Below are 13,469 nucleotides of genomic sequence, written 5' to 3'. Positions count from 1 at the left end.
GTCAAACCAAACCCAGGGAATTATTTAACTCATTTTCCCCATAACCTCATCTTCCACAGTCAGGTATGCAAGGTGGCTATTCATAACTCGTGGCGGCTGATGAAAAATACATGCTCTCTCTCTTGTCCTCCGCAGGTCCGAACGCTGTTTGTCAGTGGCCTGCCGCTGGATATCAAGCCGCGGGAGCTCTATCTGCTGTTCAGACCATTTAAGGTATGTTTGTATGTTTTAAATGGTTGGACCCGAAAGCTATTCTTAGCGGGCCTTCCTTCCAGCAAGTCAATGGGACCTCCATTAATGGTGATGAAATAAACGGCAATGGAAAACTCTCCCGCGAGGTTCAAGTGTCTGTGTTCCTAAAGCCGAGGGTTCAATCACATCTTGATCTTGCGTGTGCGCGTGTCATGGAAAAAAAAAAAAATAATCCTCCTGCTGCCTGTGATCCAAAAACAAAGCTATTCGCTTCGCCTCAGACTCTCTTCACTTTGTCACAGCACAAACAAAGTCGTAGAGTTTAGTTCAGGTGAAGAGCTGTTTGTGATGCGCGCTTTTTGGCCCCAGTGAAACAATAGGAGAATGTGCAGCAGCAGCAGCAGCAGCGGTTAAATTGAATAATGGGGCAATTGCTATACATTTAATCCCACTCTTGGATAATGCTCATGGTTTGCACCCCGGAGTGTTTACATCGCGGGCGTTGAAGGCCGTAAATCTCGATTAACCAGGCAGCAATCCGGCACATATGGTCTTCATCGGGGCTTCATCGACCCAGGATACAGCGTAGCGTGGTCACGTGTGACCCTGCAATGCAAACGTTTATAAACTTTTACTATGTGCAAACGTGTTATAATACAAAAAAAAAAAAAAAAAAAGAGAGAGAGAAAAAAAGATCGCTCGCAAACCTAAAATATCTTGTTCTTTACTTGAAATTGTTGCTTTTGTCGAGGCACGTTTTTCCCCAATTCTGACATGGTCTTTCTTTGTTCCAGGGCTATGAAGGCTCCCTGATCAAACTCACCTCTAAACAGGTATGCTCCCAAAAACACACCGAGCGCTGTGTCTCCACACAAAGAAACGAAAGGAAACGAAGCCGCCAGTCGGTCTCATCACGCAGTTAGGACTTTATTAGCTTCAGTAACACTTATTAAAATTCTTTTGTGTCTCCTTTCTCTCGTCTTTTTTTCCCCTCCTCTCTCTCTCTCCCTCCTGCTGTTAACGGCTTGTCGACTGCGATGGATTAAGCACTTTTTGTCAGGAAGAACCTGCAATAAAAACATCATTCTGGAGGCGGGAAGGGGAAAAGGCGTTGCGCCAACTCGCCCTTGGCAGCCGTAGAAGGTGCGCGTGTAGTCGCAGACAGTCAACTCCGCTGGGATGTGCGTGGACGAGAACGGAGACGGAAAAGACATTTTGAGGTGCCAAAGCGAGCGTTTTGACAAAAGCGGTACTGACGGTTGAGTTTTGCCGGGGGGGCCGGGGGGGGGGGGGCTGAAAAATGAGCTCAGCTGGCAGGTGTCCACATCCAGAGTTAAGCAGTTTGGCTGCATGTCACCGTACTCTACCATGACATTACACCTTCTCCCATAGAGACATGACATGCTCATTAGCAGGGTTTAGGGCGATTTGCAGTGAATGTGCAGAGTGTAATACGTCTGAAATAAGAACAAAGGGAAGTTTCTTTTTTTTTTTCTGGTAGTGAAAATTCCTCAGGACAAGTTAGGTCCCATTGTATGGTTTCCTAGGATTTTCCCTTTAGTTGTCTCATTGTGGTTGCATACTATCATGAGCTTTTCTCTCAATTTGCACTTAGCATCTATTTTAATATACTGTCCATCTTTTTAGTAAATTTAGGTCCACCTAAACCTCATTGTGTCATGTTAAGGCTGCAACTAACAAGTACCTTGTATTGATTTATCTACAAGTTATCTTATTTCAAAAACTTTCAAACATTTCCATTTCGAAAGTCTAATACTGCTAGTTAAGATCGGCCGATATGAAAACTTTTACTTCACAGAATAAGCAGAGCAGTAAAGATGTGCATTTATGTTCAAATTTGACAACACAAAATGATGTCGTTGTTTTTTATTCAAGTTCTATATATTTGGTTGTATATGTGTTTTCTTTTTCAATTCATAGCTTTTCATAATGAGGTTTATGGTTAAACTGTAGAATATCAAGCCTCAATTACATTTCTTTGTCATAAGGGGTTGGATAACGACATCTTAGGAATCATTGCCAAAAATATCTTTTGATACATATATTGGCCGATATATCTGTACTGGAAATGTATTATGTAATATCAGTGTTTGCATAGCCCCCCCCGAAATCCATGTCGGTCGGGCTCAAGTGTTGAGTAATAAATATTAAAAAATATATATATATATTGACGTTGATCAAATCAGCGATTAATCGGCTAATCCGTGCAAGATTGGTCTTCTCGTAACCTGCAGTGTTCCAGTATTCACAATTGAGAAAATGTGGTTTAGGTTCAGGTTTTTTTTTCTTCTTCTATTTGCCTTGTTTAATGCGTAAGTGACACACTCAGTAACTCTTGCATGACAAATGTCAGCCGATGCTTCCGTTCAGTCGGGTCGCACAAAGGCGAGCGCAAACATCGCTCGGCCTTCGCTTTGGGCGACTCTCCTCCCGAATAATGACGGCGGCGGCGGCGGCGTAACTCCATCGATCTCCCTTCCTTCTTCCAGTCGGAGAATACGCAGCCATCTCCATATATAGCAAAAGCCAGATCTCAGACCCTTTCTATTTATATTCCCGTTACACTTCCTCCGTCTGACGTCTTCACTTGGTCCGCCTTTCTTTTTCTTTGTTTTTGCGTGTTTCTTCATTTCTTTTCTATCTCTCCCCCCCCCCCCCCCCCCCCCCCCTCCTCCTCCCCCTCCCCTTCACAATACTTGTTAAATATTCCCATAACCCTGGACTGCTCTTCCAGATCGCACGCAGAAGTGCAACCCCGTGGGAGCAACATGTTTAGAGTTTTCCTTTTTCTCCTCATCCCCGCCTCCTGACATCCCTGTCCACACATTCGTGGACTGCAGAAGTGTGCGTTTTCCCACCTTTACTATAGCGGGTCGCCAGCTTTAAAGCGATGCCACCAGAATGCAGAGCATGTAGATGTGAACAAGAATATATGGCATGGTTTTCCTCTGACAGGCCTGTTTCGCCTTTTTCATTCTCACCTTTAACCTCCAAAATTCTAATTCTCAAGAACACCCCCCCCCCCCTCCATTTTTCTTCTCTTTCCTCTCTCCGTGTCTTCTCCTTTTTCTGCCCCCCCCCCCCCCCCCCCCCCCCCCCCCTCTCTGCCTCCCTTACACTCACTCACATGCACTTTTCTCGCTCTCACATTGCCCGTATTTGGGCATAGGGGAGCTGAATGATGAACTCTCCTCGCACAAAGTAAGCGTCCGGCCTCTCTTCCCCTCTGTGTCGCCATGGCTTTATAAACAGGGCAAGAGAGGGAGAGGGAGGGAGGGAGGGAGACGGAGGGGGGGGGGGGGGGGGGGTATGATGAGAGACGAAGGAGGAAAAAAAATGTATGAAGAAGAACAACATGTCTATGTCACTCAGACAGAAATGCAGACTCAGTCTTCTGCCCTAAACCATGTTTCTTTCTTTTGTTCTGTCTTCTTGTCTCCCCAGCCGGTGGGGTTTGTCAGCTTTGACAGTCGATCAGAGGCGGAGGCTGCTAAGAATGCCTTGAACGTAAGTGTCATGCCCTCTCCGTGCTCCTCTCGGGCACCAGCTCGCCGCTCGCATGTCCTGCGATGACTTGGAATCGCGCTGTTTTACAATCGCAAACGCCGGAGAAAAAAGCCGGCGAAGACAAACGTTTCATGGCCGCTCCCAACACTGTACGTCTGAAAGTTGCTTTAGGTGAAGCGCTTCCTTAAAGCCGTGCCTTGGATCCTGCAAGGTCAGGGGGAAGAGTAGCTCCTGTTCCACGTATAAATAGAAGATATTGATCTAGGGTTTAATTTTAATCTCACTTATTTCAGAATGAGGCTCAGTAGAAAAGCCTCGATGAGACTGATTCAAATATAAAACAGAGAGCATCCTCGCAGGGTTTTGCTCGGCTCTCTTGAAAAGTATGCAAAGTATAGATGGACTATAATGAACCCCAGCTCTCACACAGCTTTATTTTCCCATTGGTTTTTTGTTTTTTTAATGTATCTAGATATGCCTTTTCTATTTTGCAAGTTTGGGATGATCTCTTTGTCACAGAAAAACACAAAAAATCAGTTTTTTATCATCCTCCTAAAGTAGGACCGTGACAGTGCGAGCAGAATCTGTCAACCCTCAGATGTGGAGATATCGGTGCGCATCAAACGCGGAGCAGGGAGTTGAAGAAAGGACAAAAAATGATCATCTTATTATGAGCCAACAATAGTCGGGACTGTTTTTCCGTAGAATCGCTCAGCGGGGCTGAGAAATTGAACGGCGCTCGTGTTTTCCGGCGGCGAGCTACGTCCCGGGGGTCGTATGGAGATGAGCCAGAGTTTGCAAACATCCATCTGCGCGTCGAAATGCGGGAAGGCTGGGAATTTCTCTCCCGTTATGATAGTTCCGTTACATAACCTCTCAAAGAAAAACCTGGTAACACCCTCTCACGTCACCGAAACGGTCCACGCAGAGGTCCGGGGGAGGTGCCGAGAAGCTAAGGAACTCGTTTCGAGGTACGGACCCGACACAGTTCAAACCGAGATGCGCTCAGGCCTCATTATATTCATGTACCTTATTATGCCCCCGCAGCCTCGACTGGCAGAAGCTGCGAGTGCGCTGAGCCAAGGCAATCCTAGTTAATTCCCCCTTCTTCATGAGAAGAGTCATCCCTCGCTTGTTTCAGCTCAGCTTTGCCCGATGCCTGCAGGGACGAGCCGCGAAGAAAAAAAAAAACCCCCATCCCCACAGCTTCTCACTCTTTCGCTGCGGAGAACTCTACTCTCGACTGCGTTCCTCCTCCACCGATCGGACCTTTCCTGCAGACAATCAAACAGGGTTGATTAAATGGGGCGTTTATGGTCGCTGCCGGTGAAATTCCTCCCTGCCCCGGTTGCGTCCGAGCAAACCAAACAAGTAGCAGCTTTGTTTTTGGATGAAGAAGACCTTTGTTACATGTCACATTCCTTCATTTTTCCTCAGGCGAAAGTAGTTGAGAAGGAGGGATGATTCGGACGAGTGCACATTTGGAGTTGTTTGAAGTAGATCTGAGAGAAGACAACAGCCCTCCACTCACTTGGCCTTATGAGCAATGGCATGTCCGAGGCCTCTTAGCATTGGCATCTCAAGAACTTACCAGAATGTTTGGCCCGGGCGAAGCGGTGATGCTCCCTGTTTGCCGTTCGATGTCGTGATATCGCGTTACGGTTACCAGGTTCAGCGGGGGGCATAGCTTAAAGCCCCTTGCGGCTTGCCCGCTGCCCGCGGCATTCACGACATCATGCGCTGGCCAGGTTTGTCTCGTCACCCGCCATCCCACGCACTGAGCCAGAATCACGCTGTAATCCGCGGCGGGGCGTTTACAGCGAGCTTCAAGAGTCTACGCACTCGCCGAGATATTGGAGATACCGATGCCGTCGGGAGGTGGCGAAAGACGAAAAGGATCCAAAGTGACAATTCCAGACGTCAGCCGGGTCCCGTTGGACATTTTTAAACAGCACACAACAAGGCTGAGAATGTTAAAGTGGAAGACGTGCATCCTTACTAACTTCTTGGCGGTCTGGGTTAGTCCGCTTCATCGCCGCTTCAAAGCATACGACAGCAAATCTGTCAGTCGCTCTCTATTATTTATAGCGTCACTGCCTCAGTGGTGAACAAAATCATTTTGAGTATGGTTGCTAAAGCAAAGCATTACTGACCCGAATGATTAAAGTCATTCAGGGTCATTCTGTGGTGCACCCCTAAACAGAGGCGGAAAACAAGGGACATTTAAGAAATCTATAAACGCCTTCTTCATATTTGACTGGGACATTTGCAAAGGAATCAGCATAGAAAAGGACAACTGGAAAAATACCAAAATCATTAAATAAGGGTTAAGTTGAAATACCCATTGTTGAAGTTGAAGTTAACACGTATATCTGCGAAATAATCTTTTTTTTCTTCTTTTTTTTTGGGGAGGAGACTGGATTTTTGCCACCCAACGTCCTCCACAGTGGATGTTCCACGGATGATGACACCGCATTTTTGCAAAGATAGACTGAAGCTGAGGTGATCTAAGAGACCTCTAAAAAGCAACGCCGTCACATGCCCCAAACCACACCGTCTTGTCCGAGACGAGGCCCCTGGTATCAAGCGACGGCTGGTAGCTCGAGCACTTCAGAGGCTCTTCTTCATGGGTAGTAAAGGAGGCTATTAAGAACCATTGGACATACTTAACTAGCAAAATATCCCAATTTCTCAGATACGACGTTGAAACGGGCAATAGCCAATGATAAATGTCAATGAACATTAACCTATCGTTTTGTAAAAAAATCCGGGGACCTTCAATATTTCTTTGTTACCCAGGCGCCGCCCCTTTTTCTGAACGTGACGGGAAAATGTTCCCGCCGCTGCGAACGCGTGTGACTCGGACAATCTCCCCCGCCGTGTTCTTCGTACGCGTGCGGCACACTTCTGGAAATGTCCCAGCCCCAATGTTCCGGGCGTCTCCCAAAGTTTTGATTTTTTTTTTCTTTTGAAAGATTGAACCTTTACTTTTCAGAAGTAATATATCTAGGCCATATACCAGTTCACCCTTTGTCAAAATACCTTGTTTTATTGTAAGAGCACATGGAACAGCTTTAATGAATATTTTTGCCCACACATCTTTTCCCTTTCTGACCTCAGGGGGTCCGATTTGATCCAGAAATCCCCCAGACCCTGCGTCTGGAGTTCGCCAAGGCCAACACCAAGATGGCCAAGAACAAGCTGGTTGGCACTCCCAACCCCCCTCCCTCCCAGCAGAGCCCCGGCCCACAGTTCATAAGCAGAGACCCATGTGAGTACCCTGTGCCCGTCGTCCTTTTTTTCTTCATCTGCTTCCTTTGGCCACTAGCTCCTCCCGTTCGACTGGACGGCTGTTTCCTTTTTTTAGCGTTTTGTTTCCCCATGAAAAAGATGGAGACCGATTTGGCTTCGAATCACAGCAAAGTTGATTTGTTCTCCTTCTCTATGAATGGTGGTGTGTTTGCTCCACAGTGAAACATTGTGGTCCTGCGCGCCCATGTAGAGGACACCTCTCTTAGTAACCCGTTGACAGAAATGTTTCTTTGAAATGAGGTTTTGTGCACTTTTTGGCATGTCATGTTTATTACCAGTAGATTAATAGTACATGTTCAATGTGAGCTGTTGCAGTCACAGCCTGCGTTTGTATGTAATTTGCCAATGTAGCTCTGCACCCCTTTTTAAATAAAAATATTTTTCCAAGGGGTCAAGGGATTCTGTGAGAATCACAGAGTGATAGTTGAACATAGGCCAGCTGTGGTTGTACATTCTTCCTGAATTACCAAACTGCTCTTATCTTGGATCTTGTGTGTGTGTGTGTGTGTGTGTGTGTGTGTGTGTGTGTGTGTGTGTGTGTGTGTGTGTGTGTGTGTGTGTGTGTGTGTGTGTGTGTGTGTGTGTGTGTGTGTGTGTGTGTGTGTGTGTGTGTGTGTGCGCGCGCGTGCGTGCGTGCGCCAGAGAAAGGGTGTGTACTTGAGGCCCCAGTGGAAAATGGAAGGAAACGATTAATGAAACCATGACGTAATCACCAGGAGAGAAATTGCTGTCATTTCCCTGATAAGAGATGTTTAAACCAGCCATGTTTCTGATCATGCTTTGATAAACATTTGCCAGGGATACACAGAAAGCCAGGGGAAAGTGCTCCGTAAATTATACGGCTATCTGATGTTTCTCTAGTGAGTTGCTGTTTTACTGATTCTGCCCTTCTTTTCTTTTTTTTGTTTGTGTTCACACACTCTGTACCACTCTGCACCGTCATCTCTCTCTTCACCCATGCACCACGCTCCTTTCTTCCACGGTCACTTTTACACTCGACCCGACGAGAAAATCATCATTTCTGAGATGGTTTCCTCTCATGTTCTCCTAAAACAAGTCAGCTATAGGGATATTATGAGGGTGATTGACTGTTTTACGCCCATTAAAGGTGCGGTGTGCAATTTTAAAGGTGCCAGATTTAATATCAACATTTTACATTTCTAAAACAATACAGGTGTTCTTCATTTTGGTACTTTAGGTGCCAGCTTCTTATTTCTTGCCAAATACTCTTAATTTTGATGGCCGTGTATTGGTTGGAAACACAAACACGAGCCGACTTGGCAATGCTTCCAACTGACCTGCTTTAAAAAAGGTGTACCTGTAAAAAGGTTCTTACACTAGATACTACAATAAGTATACAAGATATTGTGAATACTGAGGCTAAAACTTTGAGCTGTAATAGAGAGAAAAAACTTTAAGGAAGAGGGATATCGGATATATCGGCCGAGGTTGTCGTCGTGACTACGCTGCTTTTGTCAACCGAGTCATGTCAGATAAAAAAAGCAGTACAGAGCTAAAAACTAGTTTACATAACCCGACAAACAAATGAAGTTGGTATCGGCTTGGCCTTGGTGTCAACTCTATAATTATAATTATATAACAACCTCCGTTATTGCTATTACTACATTCTCACGCACACCGTTTTCAACTTGCGGCGAAGTCTTGACAGGACATTCCACGTCAAGTTTAAGTTGGTGAGCTATGATCCGACAGTCGCCCCTTTGGCGTTCAGATCACTCTCAGTTGCGTGGGAGAAAATGAAATGAGAGGAAGCTCCTTCAGATGATTGATGGCTCAACTGTAGCGCACCTTGAGCGACCGCCGCCGCCGCCACCACAGCCACCACCTCCGCCCCCAGCCGCCCGCCCCATCCGCTGGCCACTCTCCTCACTCCGCTCCTCCTCTTCTTCTTTCCACAGATGAGCTCACGGTGCCTGCTCTATATCCCAGCAGCCCGGACGTGTGGGCGTCATACCCACTGTACCCGGCGGAGCTGTCGCCGGCCCTCCCACCCGCTTTCACCTACCCCTCCTCGCTCCACGCTCAGGTAACCTGCAAATCCGCCCCTTCCTCGCTCACCACCACCACCACCACCTCCACCACCACCGCTGCCCCTCCACCTCCTGCTGTGCCCACCGTCAGCCGTCAGCCGTCAGCCATGAAATCCTCTGTCTGTTCCATCCGCAGAATCACCTCACGGCACGCACCCACCAATCACTGTCATTTTCAAATTCATAAACTGACGAGTGCAGTCAAGGTACAAATCAAATATCAAGTGATTCAAGTTTTGTTCTGTTCCAGCGAGATCTGTGGGAACAGGTGGCATCTCTTTCAAAAGTAGCCTCTTTTCCGTTTTTCTGTACTTTGGACTCTTTAGCCATGATTGCGCGAGCTTTCAAAAGCACAAGTTTAAGAACATCAACATTTCCCTTATAGTTTCAGACTACCACCAAAACACTGGTCAGTCGTGTTCATCTCTGATGAAGCAGGAAATGAATCAGGAACCGGGCATCATTGAATCTGTTTATTGACAGGGAAATTACTGACCTTTTCACGATAAATATTTAATTTCCAGGGTGTAGTCCATTCTTGCAGATATGTAATGCTGATTTACTCTCTGGAGAGGAACTGCTACCTGATCCCATTAACTTCCAGGAGTCGGACTAAGCTAGTCCCACTGTTCACCAAACGCTTAGACGGCACGTGGGGATATGACAAAAGGCATCCATGAGTTCTACTGTCTTATAGGAATATTTGATATAAATAAGAAGAAGAAATTACTATACTATAAATTACAAATGTAAAAAAAAATAGTATAAATTGGAATTACCCATTTTTCGCTGATTGCAACCAATCACTAGTCTTCTGACAATGAGAAAAAGACAGAGTATCTTTTTAAGTCTACAAGTCTCCTGCGTCTGTCTTGAAGTCCTGGAAACTACAAATATATCATCAATACAATAATTCAACCTCTTTCTGGGGACTAGTTGCTCCTAGTTGATTGTGACAGCATATTTCTTTTCAAATTAAGGTTATGTCAAATCTTGCAGTTTTTCACTTGTCACTTTATTTAACCAAATGACTCTCTCTCACACACTTACAGACACATTACTGAACGCTTCAGCTGTTTACAAAAGGTTTGCATCATCATTTGGTCATCACCTACTTTAACTAGATCAACCATGATCCAGTTTATCAAGGTCTGCTAAGCCGCACTGCTCCTCTGTGAGTTCACATAAGGATTCCTGACTGATCTCGTGAAATTCTTCTCACGAAGCCCGTTTGGTGCCGGCTGACCCTGATTAGATCTCAGCATTAGGTGTAATATTTCAGATATTTATTTTCCCTTTTTTCCCAATTTGTTTTCAATCTTGCATTGATCTCTCGAGCGCCAAGATCTCTTTAAGATCCTAATGTTACAGCATTTGAGTTATCTCTTGTCTTTCATCTCTGCTAGAGAGTATATTTCCATGTACTGTGTAATGCCGATACCAAGGTTATTTCAGTGTAAAGGCCCCCAGCGAAGACACTAAAGCTGAAGCGCAGATCATGTCAGAATTCGAAATGAGATGAATCTGCCTTGCTGGTATTTTTCCATACGCATTGGATTTGTGAGCGCACGCAGACGCACAAAGAAAACCGGGGCCTTGTGATTTCAATTGTGGCTTGTGGTCAATTTTAGCGATCCCGTAGACATAAAATGTGCATAGAAACAGGTGAAGCCCACACACAGAAGACTAAATGATCAAATCTAATTTATGTTAACATGAGCGCAGCTCTCCGGCTCATCCAGCCGCTGGCATCCTCTCTGGTGAGATTACAGTAGTGTGGGATGCTTCTAGTAAATGTAAGCATCTGGACTGTCTGCAAAGTGATGGGTCAACAAAGAATCCTTCTGTTATGTGACGCGTGAGTTTAATTTGAATTAGAGAAGAGGAGGTGGACATTGATAATACATGTGATAATTAGTTATCGATAACCTTATCATAACAAAACTGTAAAGATCCCGAAAAACACTGTGTGTCACCTGTCAGCTAAATGTGAAATAAAAAGTATACGTTAGAGGAATGGTGCGACATTTTTGGCTTCTGGCTGACTATGGACTATGAAGCTAACTCTCAGTTTGCATGAATATGAATTGTGCATTGTCATATCATTGGTATTCGTGCTAATCTAAGTGTGACCGTCTAGATTCGCTGGCTCCCACCTGCAGACGGAACTCCTCAGGGATGGAAGTCCAGGCAGTTCTGCTGAAGTATGTGTGAGTAACAAATCACGCGCGCGCACACACACACACACACACACACACACACACACACACACACACACACACACACACACACACACACACACACACACACTCAGCCCTGCTATGACAAATAGGTGTACATTGGGCCTTGCCGCGAGAAATACTCGAGTAAATGTTATGACACTCTGTTTAAACAGGCGCAGAGATATTCCCAAACACATGTCGGGGAATATCGCAGGGTGTTGCTCCGTTCACGTGGGGTGAGCGCGCCCCCGTTTTTGGCCCACCGACCTCACGTGAAAAACCTCCATCTCGCCAATCAGCCAAACCCACCAGCTAATTAGTCACTTATTCCTTTTTAACACAAAACAAATTAGCCGGCAAGAAGTAAATGTGGACGCGTTAAATCCAGCCGGTCAATTAAACCGCAGCCGCTCCTCTCGCTGCATCACTAGAGATGAAAGGTGCAATTTAAAGGGGCGGGGGGGGGGGGCGACTCCGACTCCCCCCCCCCCCCCCCCGCTTCAGGAGGGCACAGGGTACGGAGGCTCGACTTCTCCCATTTTGAAGTGATGCTTGATCTCAGGCATCAAAGAGAGCGAGTCAAGTGGAATGTAAAACGAGCTCCGATGCAGATGTTTTAATAAAAAACAGTAGAGCTCAGCAAATATGTCCAAAACGCTCAAGTAACCTGCTTCGATAGGTAATGTTAAAGAAAGTCACTCTGTAGATTTATCAAGCAGCTAAAATGCTGCAAAAAGTGGGTTGTTCCACCACTGATTTCTAATTCATTTTTAATTTTCTAAAACAATCTTAGTGGAGGGAAATGAAGGTGTACGATTATACATGTTGGGTCGTTATTGGTGCCTGCAGGAAGGACGCCTGATACTTATTGTTGTTGTGTGAGAGTAAAAGGTTTTGTTTTTTTAACTGTGCCCATGCTCCAACGTTGCCATAATAAACACAGAATATTGTCCTGTAATAGCGTCGTTACCATCCGGCGGATATTAGGGCATGTTTGTCATTTTGTCAAACCCTGGCAGAATGAAATACATTTCTTAATTTTAGAAAAAAGGGTTTTTGGGCATTCTGCATTTCTGGGGAAAAAAAGCACACAGCAGAGAATTATAAAGAAGAGACGGAGAAGAAAAGCAATGGGTGATGCGATGCTCCGAAAAGGTCGTAAAACGTGGAGTATGCACCCTGAACCGCTGAGGTACCTGGGTGCTGCCGGAAGGGCTGCTCTTATGAATCGTTATTAAAAATTGATTAGCCTAGGGCGGCTCTTGTTTGAAATAAATTACCGATGAAATCATTTCTGTGGCGCTGCGGAGACTACACAAAGCAGCTGGTTTTCTAAGAAGTGCTTTGATAGGTACACGAGTCCGCCTTAACCACCGGTTATCTGCGCAGCACATGCGCTTTGGCTCTCTGGTTTTTGTTGTGCTGGCAGAAAACAGGGCTCGACAAATCCCCTCGCTGCTCCGTGCATCTGTGTTGACCGACTGCGTGCATGTGTGTCTCTGCCGCCCGGCGCCAGTCCCGCTGTCACCGGCGCCCCCTCCCTTCGACGTCTCTGGACAGGAAGGAACATGTTCTCCCCGACCCCCTTAGGGAGTCGGCGGAGGGCGGGTGGGAGGCGCCTGGTAGCACGGAGGCCGACGTACATCGGGCTGTTGATTGATGCGAGTCTCCTTTCTAACCCTGCGTCGTAGCTTTCTCGTCTATTTCCAGACATCTAAACATACTGCATGAGAAGAAGAACACAAAGCCGTTGGAACGATCTGATGTTTTGGGGATTTCATCTCCGTCGGGGGGGAGGAGGAGGAGGAGGAGGAGGAGGAGGAAGGGAGTGGAGAAGGGAGGGGCTTGGAGGAAATAATTACCCCTCTATCAAACCAGAAGGAAGTCATTTGGTCGGTCAGGCTGCCCCAGTGGATATTAGCCCCTCCGCCAAACAACAACATCCCCGCATCCGGCTCACAGCGGAGGGGCGAAGTGAAGTTGAGACATCCAGTCAGAATGCTGCGATAATTACAGGCAACTGCAGTGGATATACACACATGTGCAACACGAGACGCACCTTCAGATGATGCCGTTTATGCGTCGCGCAAGTACGCCCAGACACGGGGCCTCTCGGGAGGCGAGCACACACAACAGTGTGCAGTTTGGTTTGTGAAAAACCTAT

The 13,469-nt window shown here is 46.2% G+C and overlaps 1 protein-coding gene across 10 annotated transcripts in view; it reads left to right on the top strand.

Annotated features, from left to right (window-relative positions):
* The window catches only part of LOC118319460 (RNA-binding protein with multiple splicing), a 35,032-nt gene that overhangs the window by 12,977 nt on the left and 8,586 nt on the right, over positions 1 to 13,469 (top strand). For 3 of the 10 annotated variants that reach the window (XR_004795996.1, XM_035649898.2, XM_035649886.1), the window contains exons 2-7: positions 136 to 213; positions 987 to 1,025; positions 3,658 to 3,720; positions 6,841 to 6,991; positions 8,952 to 9,079; positions 11,224 to 11,293. Coding sequence is in view for 7 of the 10 variants with exons in the window: in XM_035649898.2 (XP_035505791.1) it covers positions 136 to 213; positions 987 to 1,025; positions 3,658 to 3,720; positions 6,841 to 6,991; positions 8,952 to 9,079; positions 11,224 to 11,286 (522 nt within the window). In the remaining 3 variants the exon portion in view is untranslated. The remainder of the gene's footprint in view (positions 1 to 135; positions 214 to 986; positions 1,026 to 3,657; positions 3,721 to 6,840; positions 6,992 to 8,951; positions 9,080 to 11,223; positions 11,294 to 13,469) is intronic. The other 7 variants (XR_004796007.2, XM_035649925.2, XM_035649866.2 and 4 more) reach the window with 3 other exon arrangements.

The sequence above is a fragment of the Scophthalmus maximus genome, chromosome 12 (genome assembly GCF_022379125.1).
Source record: "Scophthalmus maximus strain ysfricsl-2021 chromosome 12, ASM2237912v1, whole genome shotgun sequence".
NCBI classification, from domain to species: domain Eukaryota; kingdom Metazoa; phylum Chordata; class Actinopteri; order Pleuronectiformes; family Scophthalmidae; genus Scophthalmus; species Scophthalmus maximus.
This window is presented reverse-complemented; position numbering and strand designations above follow the sequence as displayed.